The 22302-nt window shown below is 42.1% G+C and overlaps 1 protein-coding gene across 1 annotated transcript in view; it reads left to right on the top strand.

The window, feature by feature from the left end:
• Positions 1 to 19675, top strand: part of vps13d (vacuolar protein sorting 13 homolog D) — a 44360-nt gene extending 24685 nt beyond the window's left edge. Inside the window, exons 40-69 of the mRNA XM_080031303.1 lie at positions 1465 to 1567; positions 2211 to 2363; positions 2778 to 2913; positions 3009 to 3056; positions 3388 to 3538; positions 4014 to 4230; positions 4640 to 4887; positions 4982 to 5173; positions 5282 to 5408; positions 5643 to 5785; positions 6678 to 6808; positions 7279 to 7454; positions 7639 to 7762; positions 7897 to 8132; positions 8218 to 8320; positions 8445 to 8602; positions 8731 to 8839; positions 9013 to 9183; positions 9395 to 9499; positions 9728 to 9877; positions 10456 to 10605; positions 10907 to 11003; positions 11109 to 11257; positions 11737 to 11871; positions 12053 to 12220; positions 13167 to 13299; positions 15017 to 15212; positions 17461 to 17592; positions 17684 to 17924; positions 18473 to 19675. Of these exons, the coding sequence (XP_079887429.1) occupies positions 1465 to 1567; positions 2211 to 2363; positions 2778 to 2913; positions 3009 to 3056; positions 3388 to 3538; positions 4014 to 4230; positions 4640 to 4887; positions 4982 to 5173; positions 5282 to 5408; positions 5643 to 5785; positions 6678 to 6808; positions 7279 to 7454; positions 7639 to 7762; positions 7897 to 8132; positions 8218 to 8320; positions 8445 to 8602; positions 8731 to 8839; positions 9013 to 9183; positions 9395 to 9499; positions 9728 to 9877; positions 10456 to 10605; positions 10907 to 11003; positions 11109 to 11257; positions 11737 to 11871; positions 12053 to 12220; positions 13167 to 13299; positions 15017 to 15212; positions 17461 to 17592; positions 17684 to 17924; positions 18473 to 18604 (4514 nt within the window). The 3' untranslated portion in view covers positions 18605 to 19675. The remainder of the gene's footprint in view (positions 1 to 1464; positions 1568 to 2210; positions 2364 to 2777; positions 2914 to 3008; positions 3057 to 3387; positions 3539 to 4013; positions 4231 to 4639; positions 4888 to 4981; positions 5174 to 5281; positions 5409 to 5642; positions 5786 to 6677; positions 6809 to 7278; positions 7455 to 7638; positions 7763 to 7896; positions 8133 to 8217; positions 8321 to 8444; positions 8603 to 8730; positions 8840 to 9012; positions 9184 to 9394; positions 9500 to 9727; positions 9878 to 10455; positions 10606 to 10906; positions 11004 to 11108; positions 11258 to 11736; positions 11872 to 12052; positions 12221 to 13166; positions 13300 to 15016; positions 15213 to 17460; positions 17593 to 17683; positions 17925 to 18472) is intronic.
• Positions 19676 to 22302: the final 2627 nt, after the last annotated feature.

The following is a 22302-nucleotide window of genomic DNA, read 5'->3' as shown; positions in this document are numbered from 1 at the left end:
ATTCAGTTCATCTTTGAATCAGAGTTGAAGAAAATCCCTCAAATAGTTGATGAGATATCGCGCTCACAAGAATGGTCGGGTCGGACAGACAGAAAACATAAGGCCTCCAGCTTTCTGCTATCACCAGCACGGTTCATTTAAGTCAACTACCAATTTAAAAAGATGGTATTCAGTTACAGTTTCTACGGAGACCACAGACTATATTTCCAGTGGAAGGGAAATCCATAGTTTTTGAGCCACTACCCTGAATGTTGAATGCACAATCCCCTATACTTTTTAAGCGAGTTTGGGGTACAGCCAGAGTAGTGACGACTACGATATTTAAAATCACTCTCATTAGATTTCACTACAATTATAGCCTGTCCTGTCTTTCCTCCTCTTTCAGAGCATTTAAATGTTTGTTTTTTCGTTGTACTTTGTTCAGCATGACTTGTCTGTCACTTGCTACCCGCTGCATGGCCAGTAGCTGTTGTGACTGTTAATCTACTGACATTGTGTCTCAGTAGTCCTACATGTGTTGTGTACGCTGTTGCCCATTGTACAGGATGTGGTAGAGTTGTGTACTTTGTTACATTTAAATGTCTTTCAAACTTATCATCTGCTTTTAGCAGTGCCTTTGTGTCCAGTAGTTTTTATACTAATTTGGATAGTAGAATACATTTGAAAACATATCAGTGTAGACATGAAATAAATATTGAAGTAAGTGACTAAAGGTTGAGTCTGGACCATGGCAAATAAAAAACTACTGGACACAGAGGTTACACTTTTGCAACTGGTTCTTTACTCTGTGGTAAGTTGACCATTAAGTACATTTTCCAAAATGGTGATGTTGACATTTGTGTACATTTTCTGACATGTTGCACAGTATAGAAAGACCAAAAAAAACAATTATAATACATTGTGATGGTAAGTACAGAGCACAATTTTGTCCAACACAAAATTGGGTTGGAATTATTTTCAGGGTCCTCTAAGAAAATCGTATTTGATATGCTAAATTTGTTTTTTTCGCTTTTAGTTCAAAGTTAATTCCACATGTTGATCTGTATAGGCTATGTTTTCATGTCTAGAACATGAAAAATGAGCAATAGACCAAGCCAAGACAATTATATGATACTGTTATAATTGCAAATCATTCCTAATCAAGTTTCCTTTTTAAAGGGGTAATCCAGTATGTAGTTAGGATTAGAATAATTAAGCTTCACCACAGCCACAGACATATTGTACAGCATTTTCCAGTGGCTGACTTAAAGCCCCTGTGACTGCTTAGGAATGCCTCTTTTTAAAGGAAATATTTTAAAGGCAACTGTGCCTTGGCTGCTTTTTAGGTCTCACCGACCATAGAAAAAGCAAGCGCATGACTGTGAGAATTGTGAATATAACCACTGCTGAAGATACTACTGAATATTCTATAGCTGAGCACACTCATCTTCTTTCTGATTCCGTTTTCATTTTTGTTTCCCGCAGCTGTCAAACTTTCCAAGAGGAGGCAACCATTCGTGCCATACGCTCTGCGCAACCACACAGGCTGCACCATGTGGTTTGCTACTCTGACCACGACCCCCACTAGGTAGGTGTCACCACAACCATCTCTGTGTGAAACAAACTAGAGAAACAGCATGTCTGGCAGATTTAACTAGACTTGCAAGCAAGGATACCAATAGCCAAACTGTAGGTGCACATTTTGGCCAATCAGGAAGCTAGGTTTATGTGTCATTTTGATGCCATACTTTTACTATTATAGTAAAAGGTGACACATCGCCTCCTATTCTTGGTTTTTCACCAACCTTTACATGCCTTGTTGGTTGATGTACCTCGTAAACAATTACAACACTGGCATTAAAGTCAAGTGACATGTTACAACATGGCATTAAGAAAGTGGTTAGTCTATCTGTTAAACATTTGTCCAAAGCAACATATCTCAACAACTAGTGGCCAGATTGACATGACATTGAACCAAATAACTCTTTATGTACAGTAATGAGTGTATAACAATGAGCACATTCATGCTCCATTTGTCTTCTGGCAGCATTGAGAACAAACAGCTTCAGTTATCTTACTGTTAATGCTCTGTGAATTTGTTGTTTTAACCAGAAGTTCTCTTTCTGCTGTGAAGATGTGTAGAAAGTCAAAATAATGAGACGGTTCTCTCCTGCATACAGCTCAACGTTCAGTGTGAACTCCATATAAAGCTATTGACATGTTCCCCACAGGGTGGCGCTGTCTCACAGCAGTAGTGCAGACTCCATCTCAGAAGTCCACAGTACAGGAACGGATGACACTCACAATGTCAGCCAGTGGAGAGAGGTGCTGCCAGGGGAGGAGATCCCCTTTGAGTTTGAAGCAAGAGAGAAACTTCGACACAGGTACACCTCTGATTCACTTTCACAACACACGTGGATTTTGTCTAATGCATATGAAATGGTTAATGAAACTTTTGGCTGTTTTGGCCAGTATTCTTACTGGTTTATAAAAACACATTTCATTTATCAGTATCAGTAAAGCTGAAATCCAAAATGTATTTGTGTCCATGTATCATAAAAGAAGGCAAAATAAATAGAACAAGCTTAGCAAAAAAAGACATGTTCTATCTTCTTAGCTGGACTTTATTATTGAGCATTTACCTGAGTGTCAGTGATGTCGCAGTCCTCTGCAAAAGTTCTGTACTATTTCAAAATACTATGGAAGGCTTTGGTCTTTGGAACATGACTGTAAAACTAGTATAAATGATGCAGTGGTGAATTGTATTGCTTACCTTGCTGCCTCCTCCTCCTCTGTAGACACACTCACGAGCTGAAGCTGCACCAGCTGCTGGTTCGGGTGTGTGGATGGGAGCAGGTCAAGCCGGTGTCTGTGGACAAAGTGGGAGTTTTCTTCCGTTATGCTGCTGCTGACAGGAGCAACTCTTCCAATACTGTGAGCACAAGTCAAAAGCTTAAAAAAAAAGATTTATTTTAACAATGTCAAGGATTGGATGTAAACCTATCTTCAACTCCTTTACTCCTCCACAGGTGGGCAGTCCTATTAGCAGAACCAACATCATCCACCCACATGTTTATGTAAGTCTGGCGAGTGAGACTGGAATTTATCCGTGAATTTGACAAAGTGATTGTACACGTGCTGTCAAAAGGTCAAACATAAGCAGTACATTCAAGCAGGATTAGATCAGAAAATGCCAACATATGATGACACATACTAATAAAACAGGGACATTATAAATAAGGTCCTGTCTCTAATAATAAAGGTAAAACATAATTCAAATAAAGGTCTGATTAATTGTTGTGTGGTAAAAAAAATAAAATAATAAAAAAACAGAAATGCTGTTTTATTAAAAAGTGTACATTTTACCCTGACGTGTTGCTTTGTGTGTGAATCTGTTGTGCCCCTCAGTTCTCGGCGCTGCCTCCAGTCAGAGTGGTCTTTTCCATCACAATGGAGGGCAGTGCCAGGAAGGTGATCACTGTGCGCTCTGCTCTCATGGTGAAGAACCGGCTGGATGTTCCTATGGAGGTTAGACTGGACAGCCCCTCCGCCCCTGACAGTAAGACACCACTCCTCTTTATGTTTCCATTTCATTTTAGGTCCGTTTACTTAATAAAAAAAATAATTGAAACCTGTTCAAACAAGATTGTCTGATGGAGCTTTCAAATCTTTTTTATTTCAATAGTTTTATTTAATTGATGTATCTTTAGTTTTTTATGATATTGAATGTTCTTTTTATTTGACTGTCTTCAATGTAATTTAATTGCTTTATTTATTTGAACTGCATTTTTTAATTGAATATAAGCGTAAATGTGATGATATAAAATCCTTTATTTGATCTTATTACAAAATAAGATAAAACGTAAAAAATGTATATTATATATTATTTTTGAATAATTTTAGACTTTATTTATTTTTTATTTTGTTTTCTATGTATTTTATTTTAATTAGTTTCTCAACCTTTATTGTATCTTATTTCATGTCATGTTGTGCTGTGTCATTTAATTAAACCTACCGTGTTTCTGTGTTGACAGAACCAGTGGTGTTGCCTCCCATCCTGCCCGGCCAGGCCTTGGCAGTCCCCCTCCACCTGACGTCGTGGCGGCTGCAGGCTCGACCCAAAGGCCTGGGCTTGTTCTTCTGTAAGGTTCCCATCCACTGGACCAGCGTGGAGCGGCCCGGAGAGATCAGCAGCAGCAAGAGGGAGTGTCAGTCCGCAGATTTTGACGACAACAGCAAGCGTAACTTCAGGTAAATACAGACAGTCAGACATCTTGTTCTTGGCTCTTTCCTCCATATATGTGGCACCATTTCTCTAATTTCTTCAATTCAATTAACTTTATTTATCCTTTCATTGATTCAACTGTATTTGTGCAGAGCATCAGTGTGTACAGATCACATATCCAGCAACCCAACACAATATGCCACACACACACACACACACATCACATGCCAGCTGTCCAGCATTGGTCACTGTGTAAAAACTTGTAAAGCACAGTACAGTAAATGAAAAGAACATTAATTAGTAATTTAGTTAGTTAAAAAGAATGATGTTCAAAAATGCATGAATGTAAGCATGAAAATCGACATGGCTCTCTTAGTCCTGAATGTGAGTGGCCTGTATCTCCTATATTTGGCCTATTTTCTCTGCGTCTTTCAGGTTTTGTGTGGTCATCAAGAAGGAGAACTACCCAGACCAGCAGCCCGCCAAGAGGGTCTCTGGCAGCACAAAGCAGATCTATCGACAGCCGGGCCACACCATCTACCTGCTGCCCACCATGGTGCTAGCCAACCTTCTGCCCTGCGACCTCAACTTCTACATCAAGGGAACATCCATCAGAGGCTCCCTGAAGCCGGGGAAAGAGGCTGTGCTCCACGCTGCAGACACCTCTCAGAACATGGAGCTAGGTCAGGACTTGCCAAACGTCACCCTCTGGCTGCTGTTTACTTCATACACATTGTCCTTGTTCTCACTGGTGTTCATGACGTGTGTGTCCTTCAGGAGTCTTACTGGAGAGCTTCCCCGTGTGCAAAGAGCTGCTGATTCCTCCGGGGACTCAGAACTACGTGGTCCTCATGAGGCTGTATGACACCAACAAACACCTGCTTTGTCTCACCATCCGCATCATCCTGCGAGCGCAGGGGGCCCTGAAGATCCTGATATCTGCCCCTTACTGGCTTATTAACAAGACTGGTAATGTTGTTTTGTTGTTTAAAATGATTGAAAGTAAATTTTTGATAGAAAAGACCCATCCAGTCCTTGCTTCAAAAACAAGCTTCTCTATTAACATTCCTCCATCAGGTCTGCCGTTAATATTCCGCCAGGACAACGGCAAATCTGATGCAGCAGGCCAGTACGAGGAGCACGAGTTGGCCCGAAGCCTCAGTCCGTTACTGTTCTGCTACACTGACAAGGAGCAGCCTGCTATGTAAGTTTGTGTCAAAGACCAGACTACTTTGCCTCTCTCTCTCTCTCTCTCTCTCTCTCTCTCTCTCTCTCTCTCTCTCTCTCTCTCTCTCTCTCTCTCTCTCTCTCTCTCTCGTTCTGAGTGCCTTCATCTGGATTAAAAATAATGTCTTAATTTCTGATTAATGTTCTGCCAAGACCACAACCTTGTGGTGTTTCTATTCTTACACTTGCCTCCCATGTGTCTTGATGCCAGGTGTACTATGCGGATCGGTAAAGGGATCCACCCAGACGGAGTTCCAGGCTGGTGCCAGGGCTTCTCCCTGGACGGAGGGAGTGGAGTGAGGGCTGTGAAGGTTATCATGCACGGGAACAGGCCTGGCCTCATTTACAACATAGGCAAGTTGGTGCAGTCGCAATAAGAACAACTGAGCGTCTGATTTAATGTCCGATACACAGGATCAAGATAAAGGCATTGTTGTTGGCTAAAAAAACATGAAAAACTCACTACTCTAGTAATATTGAGAGGGGCGTTAATGCACATGCTTGTGTGACTGTGGCTCAGGAGGTGAAGTAGTCCACAGGGTTGGTGGTTTCAGCCCTAGCTCGTCCTCTCCACGTTTCAAAGTGTTCTTGGGCACATCACTGAACTCCAAATTGCTCCTGATGGTCTGTGTATGAATGGGTTATTGAGGGAAACAAAATTGTAAAGATAAAAGCGTTATATAAATGCAATCCATTACCATCTACTGTTTAGATTTAAGGACAGAGCCTTAAAGTTTATCTATGTCACAAAGATCCATGTCTTTATGTACAGCTTGCTTTGCTACTGTCTGGCATAGTTCATGACATTTGCAATTTTCCAGGTAGCTTTCAGCATTTATAAAATCATTTTCCTGCTTACATATAGACTTGTTAGAAAGTTCTCAAAATGTCAACCAGGCCAGATCAATTGAATTGCCTAACCCCTCCTTTGATGAAATTGTTTGTAATTTGCCTTTGATCAGTGCTCCAATAGTACTTTTCTTATGATATTGTCCCTTTGTTGTGAAAGGTCTGCCCTGAATCTGTCATACCCTTTTCTGCTGTTATTGCACTCCTTCGATTTCACATTGTGCACTGGGCTTTTTTGACACTTTGATGCATGAGGCAAATATCGGTTCTGTACAGCAAATATCTTGACATTTCTCCACATCTGTTGAATAATAACTAAGTTGTTTCCATTTCTGCTGTCACATTATCAATAGAAATGCTAGTCAGGCATTCATTGTTCCCTGTCTGATCAACACAGGCATCAGTGTGCGGAAAGGAAAAGGGCGTTACAGAGACTCTCACATAGTCACCTTTGCCCCGCGCTACCTGCTGGACAACCGCTCTACACACAAGCTGGCCTTCGCACAGAGAGAGTTTGCAAAAGGAAAGGTGAGAAATGAGCCTAGTAGTCAACTGTTCACAGAGGTAACCTAGCAGTTAGTTTCCTAGTTTCACCTAAAGGGGGACAATACATGTAATATGATAGAGTTCACCTACCCAAACTCTACGGGCAACTGTTTTAAATAATAACTATATTGTACTCCAGGTCATTTTCACTGCAGCCATTCTACATCACTGTCTCCTTTTTAGTATCTAAATGGCTTTTTAGTAACCTGAATGTTATTTGACAAAATGTTTAATTTGTCTATTTTTAGACATTGGAATGGTTTTGGCTCTACAGTATTTATCAGCTTGTTTTGGGACATTACTTGGTGTATACTTCTCTTTCTTGTTGTTTTCCTTCGCATTGTTTTGTTTGATGTCATTGGAAGTGAGGTTCAGCCCTCGATTATCTGTCGAGTATAAATAAAGTTTGAATTGAATTGAATGAAAAAAATGAATGAGTGCATTTGTCCTAGGGTACGGTCAACCCAGAGGGTTACATCTCCACCCCGCCGGGCTCCAGCGTCGTCTTCCACTGGCCGCGCAACGACTACGACCAGCTGCTGTGTGTGCGCCTCATGGACACACCCAACGTCACCTGGTCTGGAGGCTTCGAGGTCAACAAACCCAAGTCCTTTCACGTCAACATGAGGTGAGCTATTATTAATCATCATTAATAAATTGTGTAATATCTTATGTCCACCTATATGTTTTGCAGCCGAAGCTGTTGTACTCTGTCTTTTTTCCAATCTGTACCAAAAACGAATTCCGCCAACTGACGATGTGAATGAAGTGAAGCATGTCAAAGGTTTTTAAGTGGCTCTTGGTCTGAACAGGGACACAATGGGGAACTGTTTCTTCCTGCGGACAGAGATCACCCTGAAGGGAGCCACCTACCAGATCTCCTTCACCGACACAGACCAGCTGCCTCCACCCTTCCGCATTGACAACATCACTGAGGTGAGCAAAGGGTGCACACATTGTGAAATGAATGGTGCGGATGCTTTTTTTTTAAGCTGTAGTTGTTCCATCAAACAAAAATAAAACACCAAAATGGATTTAATTTAACTGATTTCATCTTTGAATTCCTTCAGGTTCCCATCCAGTTCTGGCAGCATAATGTGGTTGACATGCGGCTGCACACAGAGGTGAAGGCTGGCTCGATGCTGGACTACGCCTGTGATGAGCCCGCACTGCCCCCCTACCTCACACTGATTGTGAAGGGAGCCGGGTCCTCGGAGGTCACAGCCGACATGAACTTCTTCAGAGAATACAACAAGCTCTACTACGAGAACTTCATCTACATCGCAGCCACACACACTTTCTCACAGTAAGGCCAATGACTAACTAATTAGGTCCTTCTATATATTAAAGCTAGAGTCATACATTTAAGCCGCATGTTTTTGTTGATGCAGGAATGTTGAGAGACGACCCGTTGGTAAGAAGCGTCCGGTGAGCTCTCTTGAACTGGTTCTAGATGTGGACACCAAGACTCAAAGAGTCATTCTGAAAAAGAAGGTACATTCTTTCTTTTCTTATTTTAAACAACTCAGAATGAAGTGTGGCTAAAATGGGATTTGCCAAGTCATGTTATTCCTTATGCCTTTGGTCATGTGGTAAGTGTATATTGTGTGCTGTGCAGGAGCCGGGGAAGCGCTCCCAGCTGTGGAGGATGACCGGGTCTGGCATGTTGTGTCATGAGGGCTCATCTCCACCGCAGAGCAAACCGGCCCAACCACGTCCACTGGACTCCTGTTTGGTGCTGGACATCGCTGGGCTGGCAGCGGTTAGCGACAACAGGTTTGTACTGTGTGGCCAATTGGAGTGTGTGATTTACAGTTCATTTTGGACAGTGCACCATGAAATGGAAGAAAATCTATTTAGACGTAAGAGGTTTCTGTCTCTGTCTACCTGTTCCTTTCTCCCAGTTTTGAGCCGTTGATGCTGAGGAGGCCAGACTTGCGCCGCAGCACCACCCAGACATGGTACTTCAGCTCAGGCATGCTGACCTGCAGCCTTGCCCGGCTGGTAGTACAGGTAGGTACACCTAGCTATGTGGAAATGTGTTTGATGTGGAACTCTCCTCTCCTCTATTGCACTGCAGTGAAGTTCAGATTCCTCCAATATTAGCGTTGGTGCAGTTTCTTGATTTTTCTCCTCAACGATTTCCTTTTCTTTTTTATTGTTAATGTCTTACTGTTGTCCATCAGGTGAAGGGAGGGGCGTCTGGCCTGTACGATGGAGCAGAGGTGGTGCTGGGACCAGACTCGGGGCTCATGCAGCCGGGCCCCGAGCAGCAGTTCATCAACCAGAAGATGAGACCTGGCTCTGGGGTGCTGTCTGTCCAGGTGCTGCCGGATGGACCCACACGTGTCTTACAGGTGAGAAGAAAACTCAACGGGACACTATGCAATAACCTGTCATTTTATTTTAAATATTTTACTAAATATTGTTATGTTACTGGCATCAGAGATTATAAAAGAAGGATTGCATATATATTCTGATGTAAATGTGTTTGTTTAGTTTGATGATACATTCTGTCTTTGGTTCTTCTCTGCTACAAAATGCTTTGGTTTGTTTGTTTGTTTGTAGATCAGTGACTTCAACCAGAGGAGACTGAACCGGAGCTCACCCAGCACAGAGCAGGACAAGATCAAAGAGGAAGAGAAGAAGACAGAGCCGGAACAGGAGCTAGAGGTTAGAGTAACTTTACATTTACTTACTGGAAGCTTTTTTCATGCACCATGGTTTGTCGCCGACATTAATGCCTCAAAATGACTACATGACACATCCACTTGTTCCTCATTTCTTAAAATATTTTCCGTCATACTTTTTTCTGCCTTATTTGTTGTGTTCATAAAGGTTTCGAACAGGTGTGTTCAGGTGTTCCATCTCCTCTAATGTCTACTCTGTCCTCGTCCACAGGTGTTGGTGAACTTGGAGGAAGGTGTGGGTGTGTCTCTGGTCAACAAGGCTCCTGAAGAGCTTGTGTTCACTACGCTGTCTGGTATTGACGTTCACTTCATCCGCACGGCAACCAACGAGGTGTTGGAGCTCAGCATTCAGAACATCCAGGTGAGCTGACCATGGCTACCAGAACGTTCAATGTTCCATTTCAAGGTCAGATTTGAGTTGTATAACACGTCATCTCATACCAAAGCGATTCAAGGTCTTTCAGGCGTAACACATGCTGTATATCTTATGTGGTGAAAGGCGACCTTGGTGATGTACGTATTTCATGTTGTTAGAGGACAGTGAAATTACTTGGGGTGTCATAAGCATTGTCATGTTGTTGAATAAGGCCAAGGTATAGGACATAAATAAGGACCCATGTGGGAGTCTATACAGTATGCCTAGTTTGTTGGTATGGTTATGCAGCAATTGCTTGGTCCCATTCAGCAGGATCATTGCGATCACTTGGTTTAGAATCCTGATGTCTGTTAACTGTACAGCTCACCATTCATGTCAAAAGAAATCCTGTTACTGAAGTGTGTTCTCAATATCAAACAATTTGGTAATTGTTGATAGATTCATACTACTACTACTACTACTACTACTACTACTACTACTACTACTACTACTACGACTACTACTACTACTATTGCAGTCTGTTTACACTGCAGTGATCAATACTCTTGTGTTATGGTTATCAGGTGGACAACCAGTTGCTGGGCACCACTCAGCCTGTGATGCTGTGTGTGACTCCCAGCTCCAGTGACGGCAGTGTCAACGACAGCGGGCCGGCGCTGCAGGTCAACTCGGTCAAGGTTCCCAGCAGCCTCATGCTCACTGATCTCTTCAAGGTGAACAGAACAGAATAACATGGAATGGAGTCCTTTTATTGCCATTGCACAGTGTATAATGAAATGTAGCAGCAATACTCAAGGTGCCTAATAAAGATATAAACAGAAGTTATAAAATCACAAATATGTAGTTAAAGATAACATACATGCATGAATAAAAAGAAATAAAGTAGAAAAAGAAGTGAATTTTAAATGTAAAACATTGAACAGTAAAATGAGTTCTTGTGTAAATGACAAAATAGACATGTCTGGTGGGCTAGAGTTCCACTACAGTTACTAATGACTCCTGATGTGTTCACAGCACCTCATGGTGACGGCTCGGCGCTTCACAGTCATCATCGAGGAGAAACTACTGCTCAAGCTGCTCAGCTTCTTTGGATACGGACAGACAGAAGCCGGTGGGACATAATGTTAATTTGGTTTTTTTGTATGATGCTGTGGGCAAGGTGGTGGTTTCTGCTTTAAACTAAAATAATAATAAATAATTATTTCATTGAATGCAGAGCTGGAGAAGATTGACGAAAACATCTATGAGAAGCCCAACGAGGACGCTGGACCTCCCAAACGTTACTACTTTGAGAACCTGAAGATCAGCCTGCCTCAGGTCAAACTGAGCGTGTTCACCTCTCACAAGCTGCCGCCGGATCTCAAGGTAAACTGACATGGTCTTTTTTTTTAATTCTGCTTTTCATTTCCTCGCTGCCCAGCCTCATAAATCTGCACTATGCGGACACAGAGTACCGTCACCTTTGACAGAGAGCAACATGTCATCCGCTGACAACAGAGTACACCTGCAACAGCCTGCTGTCAGACAAGAATCATTTAATAAGAAAGCAATAAGTCAAAATGTTGGGAAATTATTTTCTTCTTTCTTTCTGAGAGTCAAATGTCAGAAGTACAGAACTGTAGACTAGATGTGGTTAGTGTGGAACTCTGATGAAAATCACAAGAGACCCATACATTCTCCAGCATACATGTTTAACATTAAATGTGATCCATCCAAAGATTATAGAAATACCATGCTGTTACTTCCTGTTCCACCAGCTGCTCTGCCTGCACATGTTCTTCATATTGATGTTTTATTTTGTTGTTTGTCTTTGTAACATGTTTGTTTTTCGTCACTTACTGTAGGTTTTGAAAGGCACCCTGGGCTTTCCTCTGGTCCGTTTTGAAGACGCTGTCATCAACATGTACCCGTTCACCAGAGTACATCCCTACGAGACGCAGGAGATCATCATCAACGACATCCTCAAGCACTTCAGAGAGGTGAGCGGGAAACACTTTTAGACTCTTTTGTTTTTGTTCCAACAATTTTTTTTTTTTATTACCCTCTCACACCCCCGACCCCCCCCCCCCCCTCCCCTCCACACACACACACACACACACACACACACACACACACACACACACACACCTACCTGATCTCTCTTGTGTTTCCTGTCTGTAGGAGTTGATGAGCCAGGCAGCTCAGATCCTGGGCTCTGTGGACTTCCTGGGAAACCCCATGGGCCTGCTCAACGACGTCTCAGAGGGCGTGTCAGAGCTCATCAAGTACGGCAACGTGGGCGGCCTCATACGCAACGTGACGCACGGAGTGTCCAACTCTGCCGCCAAGGTACACCTCTGCTCAGCTGGGAACCAGTGACACTCTATTTGCGTGCTTTATATTTTTCAACATTGTTTTAATTAACACTTGTTCGTCACAAATGGTTTGATTTAGAGATCCACTATTTTACCGATCGATCTGATTCCGATATCTGGGTTTTGGATATCGACCGATACTGTCCAATATCATAATTATTATACATTTCTTTATGATGGTGAAGTTATTTGTAAGGTTAGGAAGGCTTAGGCCCCACAGCAATTCAGGGTTGGCCAATGATCCAAGGGTTGGCGGTTCGATCCCCACTCTGCCACCTGTGTCATGGTTGTTGTGTCCTTGTGCAAGACACTTCACCCACCTTGCCTGGTGTCAATGTGTATGACTGCTGTATGTTTGAGGTGGTGGTCGGAGGGGCCGTAGGCGCTGAATGGCAGCCACGCTTCCGTCAGTCTGCCCCAGGGCAGCTGTGGCTACTATCGTAGTTTACCAACACCAGTATGACTGTGTGTGAATGAATGGAACCTGGAACCCTGTAAAGTGCTTTGAGTGCCTTGAAAAGCGCTATATAAATCCAATCCATTATTATTATCTTAACTGCTTTGAACGGTTTGATTACAGAAGAACATCAGAACTCAACTTTTTAATTGCTAAATTAAAATGAGAAATTGCTTAAAATATACATTTATTTTAGTTATTTCATAGTCATAATATTTCGATTTATAAAAGAAATTATACATATATTATTTTTCATCTGAGTTGTCCGTCCTATATCCGATATGTAGATTGCAGCCATATCGGACCCGATACCGATATTGGATCGGATCGGACCCATCCCTAGTTTGATTTTGATCTCTTGCTTGACTGTGAAATGTGCAATACGTCAAAAACATGTGGACATTGTTACAGTGTAAGAAACCATATAATGTGAACATTCTCCTGTTCCGTGTGCGTCTGTCAGTTTGCAGGGACGTTGTCAGACGGGCTGGGGAAGACCATGGACAACCGACACCAGAGTGAGCGAGAGTACATCAGATACCACGGAGCCACCAGTGGAGAGCATCTGGTAGCAGGGATCCATGGACTGGCTCATGGTACGGGCTGGAAACATTGCTGTCTCTGCTTACACTTAGAGAAGTTTCAGCTAGTGGGAAAAGGTATCTTTAAGTGGGTGTCTAAATTCCTTTAAATCACAGATACTGTAGATGTATTTGTAGTTGAAAGGTGAAGACCAGCGGAATGCGATGACAGCTGAGGTTTCATAATGCTGAAGGGCGCTCCTGCTTGCATGGATGAAATACCTGTACCACCCACACAGACCTTTTAGAAAAATGTATGTATAGACACGAAGGGTACACACAGTTAGGAGCTATTTCAGGCCCATAAGCTGTACATGTTGCTTGAGTAACTTGTAGAAAATATATCTGAGGAAGGAGGGCACCTTCCTGTTGTTCAGCTCACCCTCTTACTGAGTGTTAATTCCTGAAAAAACTGTACAGGGCCTACGCTCAGGTTCTATGTTCAAAGCTTTGGGTATCAATTTTAGAGATTCAGTGTGTGACTTGGTGACAACTAATAGACGTGCAGACTAATGGCTCTGGATAAAGAGAATGAATTACATTGTTACACTTAGAACATTTGCTAGGACCACACAACTACAGTCTATTTGCATGGCCTCCAGAAGCTGAGGTATGACATACATCAAACACCATGAAGTTCATACATGCAAATGTTACTTGTGTAGGGGGGTTTACCTGCCTGAGACTCACACAGTTTCACTTGAAATATTATCAGGTGGTGTGCTGCTGTGTAGGAAAACAGTTTTGGACATGCAAGGACAAATGCTGCATACAAATTCACCCATAAAATGTCACTGTACTAGTTTCCATCTCGTAGCTTAATTTTCAAATAGTAAAAACTAACCATAAATAAGTGTTTATGGCAGTGAGTTTATTATGCCCTGCTGGATGCTCATCTATAATTAAATAGGAAATCAGTCTAGGGGTTGGACTGATCCAGTGAATCATGAGAGTAAGATATACGTGGTCTTGTATAATATACAGTCAATCATGGTCAGTGTTATTTGCCTGACAAATGTCAGTGCTCTGGGATTAATCAGATACTCCCAAATTGCCACAATCAGTTCACAGTTTATATTACTGCAGGCCTGTGTTATCTCAGGAGCATCATTGTAAACATATTATTAGGCATGAGAAGCTGAGAACCCCTCAATGATCCCCATATTTCTGTTCTCTTTGTAATAACCATGTCAGCAAGTTTGCATGTCCCCTTCACTAGCATTAAAAACTGCCTCTCCCGGCCACATCCTCCATCCCAAACCAAGAAACAGCCATTCTAGGCTCGTCACAACAACCAGGGACTTTAGGTCATATGAAAGCTTTGTCTATTCAGTATGGGATGGTTATCGCTAAAAAATGATTCTTAAGGCGAATAAGGAGATAGCCCCCTGTTTCGATATGTGGCTCATGGAGTTCTCTAGTACTCTATATATGGAGAAAATCAATTATGAGATCTCAGGGAAAGCAAAAACATTTAAACAGATATTGCAGCCTTTCCTTGACTATATAGCAGCGCTGAAGTGACCTTCATGACACCTTTTTGACTTTTTATTTTTTTGCTTAACATTTACCTTTTAGTTTAAACAATGTCCTTTGAAACCTGTTAAGTAGAGTACGCCATGTTTGTTGTTTATTTTATATTGTCTCTGTGTTCACTTTTTCCGTTGTGCGTTTGTGTTCCTTTAAAAAAAGATAAAAAAATAAAGTATTGAACAAACTGCCTCTCCCTCAGGTATCATTGGAGGCATGACGAGCATCATCACCTCCACAGTGGAGGGGGTGAAGACAGAAGGCGGCGTGGGAGGTTTCTTCTCGGGCCTGGGTAAAGGTCTGGTCGGCACTGTGACCAAACCCGTGGCCGGAGCGCTGGACTTTGCCTCAGAGACGGCACAGACGGTCCGGGACATGGCTAGTCTCAGTAACCATAGGTGGGTTGAGTCTATTACCTGTCTCCCTATCTTCTGTGTTATACAGAGTCAAAGGGTTCTTAAAGGCCGTGGCAACCCAGAGACCTAAATATATGACATTAATATTGTGTTTCTCTACAAGCTGTTTACAGTTATCCAATTAAAAATTTATTTTCATAAATATTATAAAATTTCGTCTAAAAACTGCTTTTTTGCTGTCTAGAACATTTTGCAGGGCGGTGTGGGCGTGGTCAATAACGTTCTGTAAGGGAACGTTCTCTCACTCACGGTGCTGAGCAGGTTTAGCCCAGTTCAGACCAAAGATTCACCACACAACGAAACGCAAACTTGAAAATGTTGCAAATGCTCAATGAGCCTGACTGGCAGTTCACACTGCTGCACGGGCTGCGACGGTAGCTGGTTTCCCTAGCAACGGTGAATGCTTTGGCACAGCTGAGAGCGCAGCTCAGAATCACTTGCATCCTGCTAGAAAGTAACTTATTATTATTAGCCTATATAGGCTAGCTTTGCAATTAGTTGTATGCTATTTTTTCCCCACCACAACCGCAACCTATTTAATTGAAACAAGTGTCTGTGTCACAATGAAAATATATAAAAATATCTCTGTCTCATATTTAGGCTATTGTTAGACTATCTCTTATTAGTTTATTTCCCATTTAACTTGCAAAAAATCCCCTATCTTATTTTAGGCATATGCATTTTTAAAATCAGATTTTTCTGTGGATAGGAGTGGGAATAGAGAGAGAGAGAGAAAACGGAGTCTGATTATGTTTCTCATCACGTGAGCTGATGCGATATACGGTTCAACAGTGTGGAGACCCAGTTATGGACTGACCGTTACCAGAGCGATCATTCAGCTTCAGGGCTTGTGTCCAACTTGTTTTTTATTTATTTTCGGGTGGAGCACTGGCTGCGCACTCAGATGCGGCCGGACAGAGGTGTGTCCGCTTTGATAGAGAACGAAGTGACGAGAGGAAAAAGAGGCACGTGAAATGGCCCCACATCCCCAGCACTGAATTCAAAGCCTCGACTCATTATGTTGTGAGTCGACGTGTCAGAGGCATGTATCGGTGCAGTCAGTTAGGAGACATGTCTCTGTGTATCAGGGCTCGGGACATGCAATCGGCTCGTGAAAGCATGTCCCCTCTACACCGTTAACGTGCAGGAATCCCCGGTGATCATTTAGTCTTAAACCACATAGTTTTTCTGCACGGCGGCTCGGCGAGGGCTCACTGTGAACGTCACCATCACAGTGTTTCACCGGGGTGCGCGCTGCTTCGCTCAGACGGGGCTTTGAGTGTAGGCTCAGGCGCAAAGAGGCAGTCTGTATCACTTGCGCGGCACCAGAGAGATGGCATAGAATTGTTTTTATAGTCTTTAAGAATCGCATGACGTGTGAAAACAAAACTCCAAGCCAAAATTCGAATTTGAAATTTTCTAACGAGAAGTCCAATGTATGTTGGAGTGGAGATGCGTGTGAAAACGGCTTGTCATGCGACATTCGAATCAGGATTTTTCAAATGCTCGACCAACTGACATGGAAGTATGTTTGCGGGGGGTTGGCAGCTATTCCTAAAACCTTTCATATACATATTAACATTCATTTTACTCCCCAAATAACATAGTTACAAGGATTTAGTGAATTTGGGTTGCCAGGGCCTTTAAGGGCTCGACTGAAAAAACCTAGATATCTGACTGACATTAAATAGACAATAAGGGAAAGGAATATATAAAAGGTTCTCCCCTTTCTAAAACAGGCAGGGGGCTTCTTTTCTCATTTAGCTCCTTCATCCCGCCAGTTGGTTAAAGTGTCTAATAGCTATATGTCTATAATACCCGTATATCAAATGAAAGTGTTAAGTACATTTAAATGTAAAAGTTCCCCTTCAACTTTACAGAGCTTGTATTTTGAGTTTCATCTCGTGTTTTATCTGTCTGGCCACAACGTTACTGTTCTGGTTCACTACCACTAATCTCATAGTGTTGTTTAAGGCCCCAGCAGGCAGCTGTTTTCAGAGGAAACTCTCTAAAAACCCACTGTACCTCACCAGAAACAGTGATAAAATAATTCAACACAACTTGAAAAAATATTAGAGAACGAAAAAAAAGTAATTTTGATATTGGCTCTGGCGAGGGAATAAAATGTTAACATTAGGAAAACTGTGACACTCTGAACATTGTGCTTGAACAGGAGGTGTGTTACTGTACTGTGTGTGAAGCGTCTGTGTTCTCCTGCTGTGTTGTTCAGGCTGGGTGTGGCGCGGGTCAGGAAGCCTCGCTGCTGTAAAGGACCTCAGGGTCTGCTGCCCCGATACTCTGGCACTCAGGCTGACGGCCAGGAGCAGCTCTTCCACCTCACTGACAACATCCACTCTGAGTTGTGAGTCTCATTTCACTGCATTTAGCCTGATATCCTGCCCCCCTTTCAATCAGACTGAGAGTTATACTGTGTTTCCCCCCCACACCACTAGCTTCATAGCCGTGGAACCCATCGACAGCTACTGCGTCCTCATCTCCTCCAAAGTGGTCTACTTCCTCAAGCCGGGCGACTTCGTGGACCGCGAGGCCATCTTCCTGGAGGTCAAGTATGACGACCTCTACCACTGCCTGGTCTCTAAGGATCATGGGAAGGTTTATGTGCAGCTCACCAAGAAGGCTGAGAGCACCAGCAGCGGCGTGGCCATGCCAGGCCCCTCCCACCAGAAACCCATGGTGAGACGCTCATCTAATGTGATTGTGTTTGTGTCAACTAGACGACATTCTCATGGTCTCACTAGAAACATTTGCTAGTAGCTGACGAATGTGTTGGTGCAGTGAGCGTGAGGTAGTACCTCCAAACAGCTCATCCGGTTCGCTCCGTGCAGTACTACTCTGCGCTTTATAATCCTGTATAATGCCGCAGTAGCATGACGTAATGTGATCGGTTCAATGGCCCAGTTGTCATTAATACCCGACCTAGCTATTGTGTCAATATTAGGGCTGATACCCAATACCAATATCGGATCAGTGCATGCCTACAAGGGATAACTAGTACCGATACCAGGACATGGGTCAGACATTCCTTGTTGTTTAATAATGTTAGAATCTAAGTTAGGAATTCTAGTCAACTTTCCGACTTGTTTATAAAAAGAGAGGTGTCAAAGAAGATCAGGAATGTCTTACTGTGGAGGGTGACACAGCTCATTGTACGTGTTAAAGACACTTATCTGTATGTCCGATCCCAGCATTTGCACTTAATCACGTTACAACTGTCTCCATAGGTCAACGTGAAGAGCGAAAATCTTGCCGTCAAAATCTCTCAAGAAATCAACTATGCCAAGAGCCTGTACTACGAGCAGCAGCTCATGCTCCCTGCCAGCGAGAATGAGGACTACTTACTGCTGGAGTCCTGATGAGCCCTCAATCCACATGGACTTTACTGAGAGCACGTTTCTGAAGAGTTGCTAACGTTTCTTCAATCCTGACAAGGAGATTTTATTGATTTTTGTAGGCCTCGTTATTTTAAAGTGTTTGACAAAGTACAGTAAAGGGAATAGTCAGAAACCTGAGCACTTGATTTAGTCACACGACCTGATGTTTTCAAAGCACATACAGTACATGTACGTGCCATAAAGACATATGCAAGCCAGTGTTAGTATGACTGTGTATATGTAGAAAAACCCTTCTAACACACTGGCTTCCTGTTTAAATGTGTGCTCATGGCAGCAAGTGTCCTCATCCTACAGGTATTCTTTTTTTGTGAATAGACAGAAATGTAAATAGAGCTACATACCAATACTATAAACCAGTGTATATACTGTATTAATTATGAAGTATGGAGAAGAACAACATACGTTGATATAATGTGAAATGTAACAAAACTGCCTTTACAACTCTATTTTGTGTATAAGAGACTATAAGTTGGGGTGTGGGAGGGGAATGAATTGCACTGACATAGGGAGGGAAGGGACTTGCAGCCCCCCCTGCCTTTCACACACACACACACACACACACTGGAGCTGCCTATCTCTGTCTCTCTGCCTTTTACAATCACAGACTTTTATTTAACAAAACCCCTTTTTTAATGAGCCCGGTGTTCACTTCCAAAGGGCAGCTCTGCTCTAACTTGTACACAACCTGTTGATTGTTGGAGTGTTTTTTGGGGGTTTTTGTTTGTCAGATGAGATTTTCTTTGAGCTGAGTTTGAGTTGTGTTAGAAAGGAGTGGAGTTCAGGACAGGCCTGTCGGAGAGACCTGTGTGGTCCTGTAAAATAACCTTCACAAGGACACTGCTTCAAATAAAGCACCACAACTGCAGCCCTCACTGTGTTGGACCTACTACTTTTATTCCTCTGCGCCAGCGGTAGCCAGGGGGCCGAAGGCATTACATTTTCGGGATGTACAATTAGGTGATGCAGACACAATATATAGTCATATTTTATGGAAATTTCGTTATGGTTTATTTAAGCATGTTATTGCGGTAAAATGTGTCGTTTAAAATCAGCCATAAGAGCAAATAATACCACTTAATAAAAGGTTTGATTATACATGCCTCAGTTATTTATACTATAGTCTGGGCATTTCAATGCTGCCAGAAGGAGGCAGTGTGCCACCTGGACTCTCTTTTCAATAGGCCATATAGCTGGCTTCCTCATTCTACTGAGCCAAGCTGCAACTAACACAAGTCTGTTTATGGAGCTCAACCTCAGACCTGTAACACGTACATACATCTGTCCGTAGTCCGTCCGTGCCATTCTTGTGAACGCAGTATCTCATGAACGCTTTGAAGGATTTTCTTCAAACCTTTCCCAAATGTCCACTTTAATTCAAGGATGAACTGATTAGATCTTGAAAGGTCCAGGAGGTCGCTGTGACTTCGGGTATTGTGAACGCTTTTCTCAAGATCGCTTTGAGGGATTTTCTTGTAAATTTGCACACATTTCGACTCTTGACTCAAAGATGAACTGAATAGATTTTGGAAGAAAAAGGTTACTGCAACCTTACATATTGTCACCATACAGCTTGTAATTGTACGCCTCACGGAGGACAGTTTTTTCTGTGTTTTATTTTTGTGCACACACACCTGTTTGGTTGAAGGTTGTGATGATATTCACCAAAGTAAATCCTGAGGTTCAAAATAACCTAAAATAAAGATTGTTCATCAAACAAAGTGTTCACTAAAAAAGATTAGGGTCATTTTCAGAGGACTGTTAATGAGGAACCTCTGATCTATGGCCACTATCAGGTCATCAATTTAACTTGTCCAATACTTTGGTTTATGCTGCAGACTAGCCTACTAAATGTTTTAAGGTGCTGTTGTTACAGTAAATGTGGGGACTTTGTAAGTAAGTCACTGTAAAGTTAAGTGTTTTATCCTGAGCAGGAATAAGTTAAATACAAACACTGGAAAATGTATTTTTCATTTCCATATTTCATATATATATGTGTGTGTTTTGAAGCAGAAGGAGTGTACACATTAAATAAAATCCAACCCTGTCACTAACAACACTAACAATACGAGAGAGGTTTATGGTTTCAGTTTCATTATATCACACTCTGTTTCACATGGTTACATACAGCAATAGCAAACATCAATGTTGGCTTCTCCAACATCATCAGTGATCAGTTTATTCCTTCTGCTGTACGTACAGGTTTTTTTTTTTGTAGCCATGTTTTCAGGTTTTTAGCCATGCCTTCACCTGTGTTGGCCGGCTTCTTCGCTTCCATGGTATTTCCGTGGCACTTTTTCTCACGTCACATCCTGAGCACCTGCGCGTCAATGTCGCCGGATGACAACAGTTTGTAAACATTGCCATACTGAGAAATACAGAGAGAGTTTTGTGGAGCTGATGGGCTCATTTAACCTTGTATCAACTCTTCTGGTAATGGTTTGAATGTAACGGACATTAATTTTTATGAAAAATATACGCACTGCTGATTTAAAGTCCTCAGCAGAGAAACAACACCATTTACAAATGTGGTAAAATAAAATTGAAAAGTGAACGGTTATTGAAGTGACCTTCCTCTTGTCTCACAGAGCTTCTGTTTCCAGACATGAGGCTTTTTAGATGGCCCTGTCCTCCCCTTCAAGTACAGCCTCACAGATGCTTAGTCTGGTTCAACCATTAGTATAGACAAAAACAGTAAATGTGAAACAAATGATTTTCAAAGAATTATACACTGAATGCTAACCACTTGAACATATTTGGAGTTTGTTTTTAATCATTTTCAGTAAATGGATTTGTAAGTTCTCAAAGGAGAGCAAACAGGAAACACACAAAAAGCTGAGAATGAAAAAAAAATATGAAAGAAAGAAAGCATTTCTTAGAAATTAGCATTTTTAATGTGAACTTTAGGAGGAGATTGTGGAAGGGGAGCAAATACAAGAGCCAACAAAAACGAATAAAGTCACTCTGTACCTACAGGTGTTGCACAACAACAAGAAAAAAGCTGTTTCCAGATTTGTTGAACTAAAATCATTTTAAAATTACTTCACAGGATCATAAAGAATAACAACCATAACCTGACACTTCCTGATTGCTTGGTGAAAGTCATCTAGCATAAGATGTATCATTTATTCACATTTAACTTGTATTTTCTCTATATATAACTGTCAAAACTTGAAAAAGTAAAGGTTTTTCCAGCAGGATTTGTACAGTACATTCCAGTGAACATGTCAGGGCCATGGTTGCTCGAATGGAAAGAAACAACATTCTCTTTGTTTACCTCAAGGACTTTAGAAGAGTGAAGTCAAAACAGGCATATGTATAGCTCATAGGTTTGTAGGAACTGTTATTCCTTTCTCTCTGGCCAGCGCGTGATGTCCATTCATGTCGATGGTGGTACAGAATTCTGCCATCTCCAATACCAGTATAGTTTTGCATTGATGCATGTGTTTTCCTATTGGCTGCTGTAGATCGCTGTGTTGTCAATCAAGCTAAGGGCCAATAGAGGAAAACCAACTGTGGTTGTTGTGAGCTATACAATAATCGATCATTGTAAGCCTCCTTGGAGACACTTTCCCTCAGAATACTGTTTAAAGAGCTTAATTCCTCCATAAACCTTGCTTCTTTTGTTTGTTATTCAATCAGTGATTATTTGATAGCCTATG

This window comes from Ammodytes marinus, assembly GCF_949987685.1.
Source record: "Ammodytes marinus genome assembly, chromosome: 7".
NCBI lineage: Eukaryota > Metazoa > Chordata > Actinopteri > Uranoscopiformes > Ammodytidae > Ammodytes > Ammodytes marinus.
This window is presented reverse-complemented; position numbering and strand designations above follow the sequence as displayed.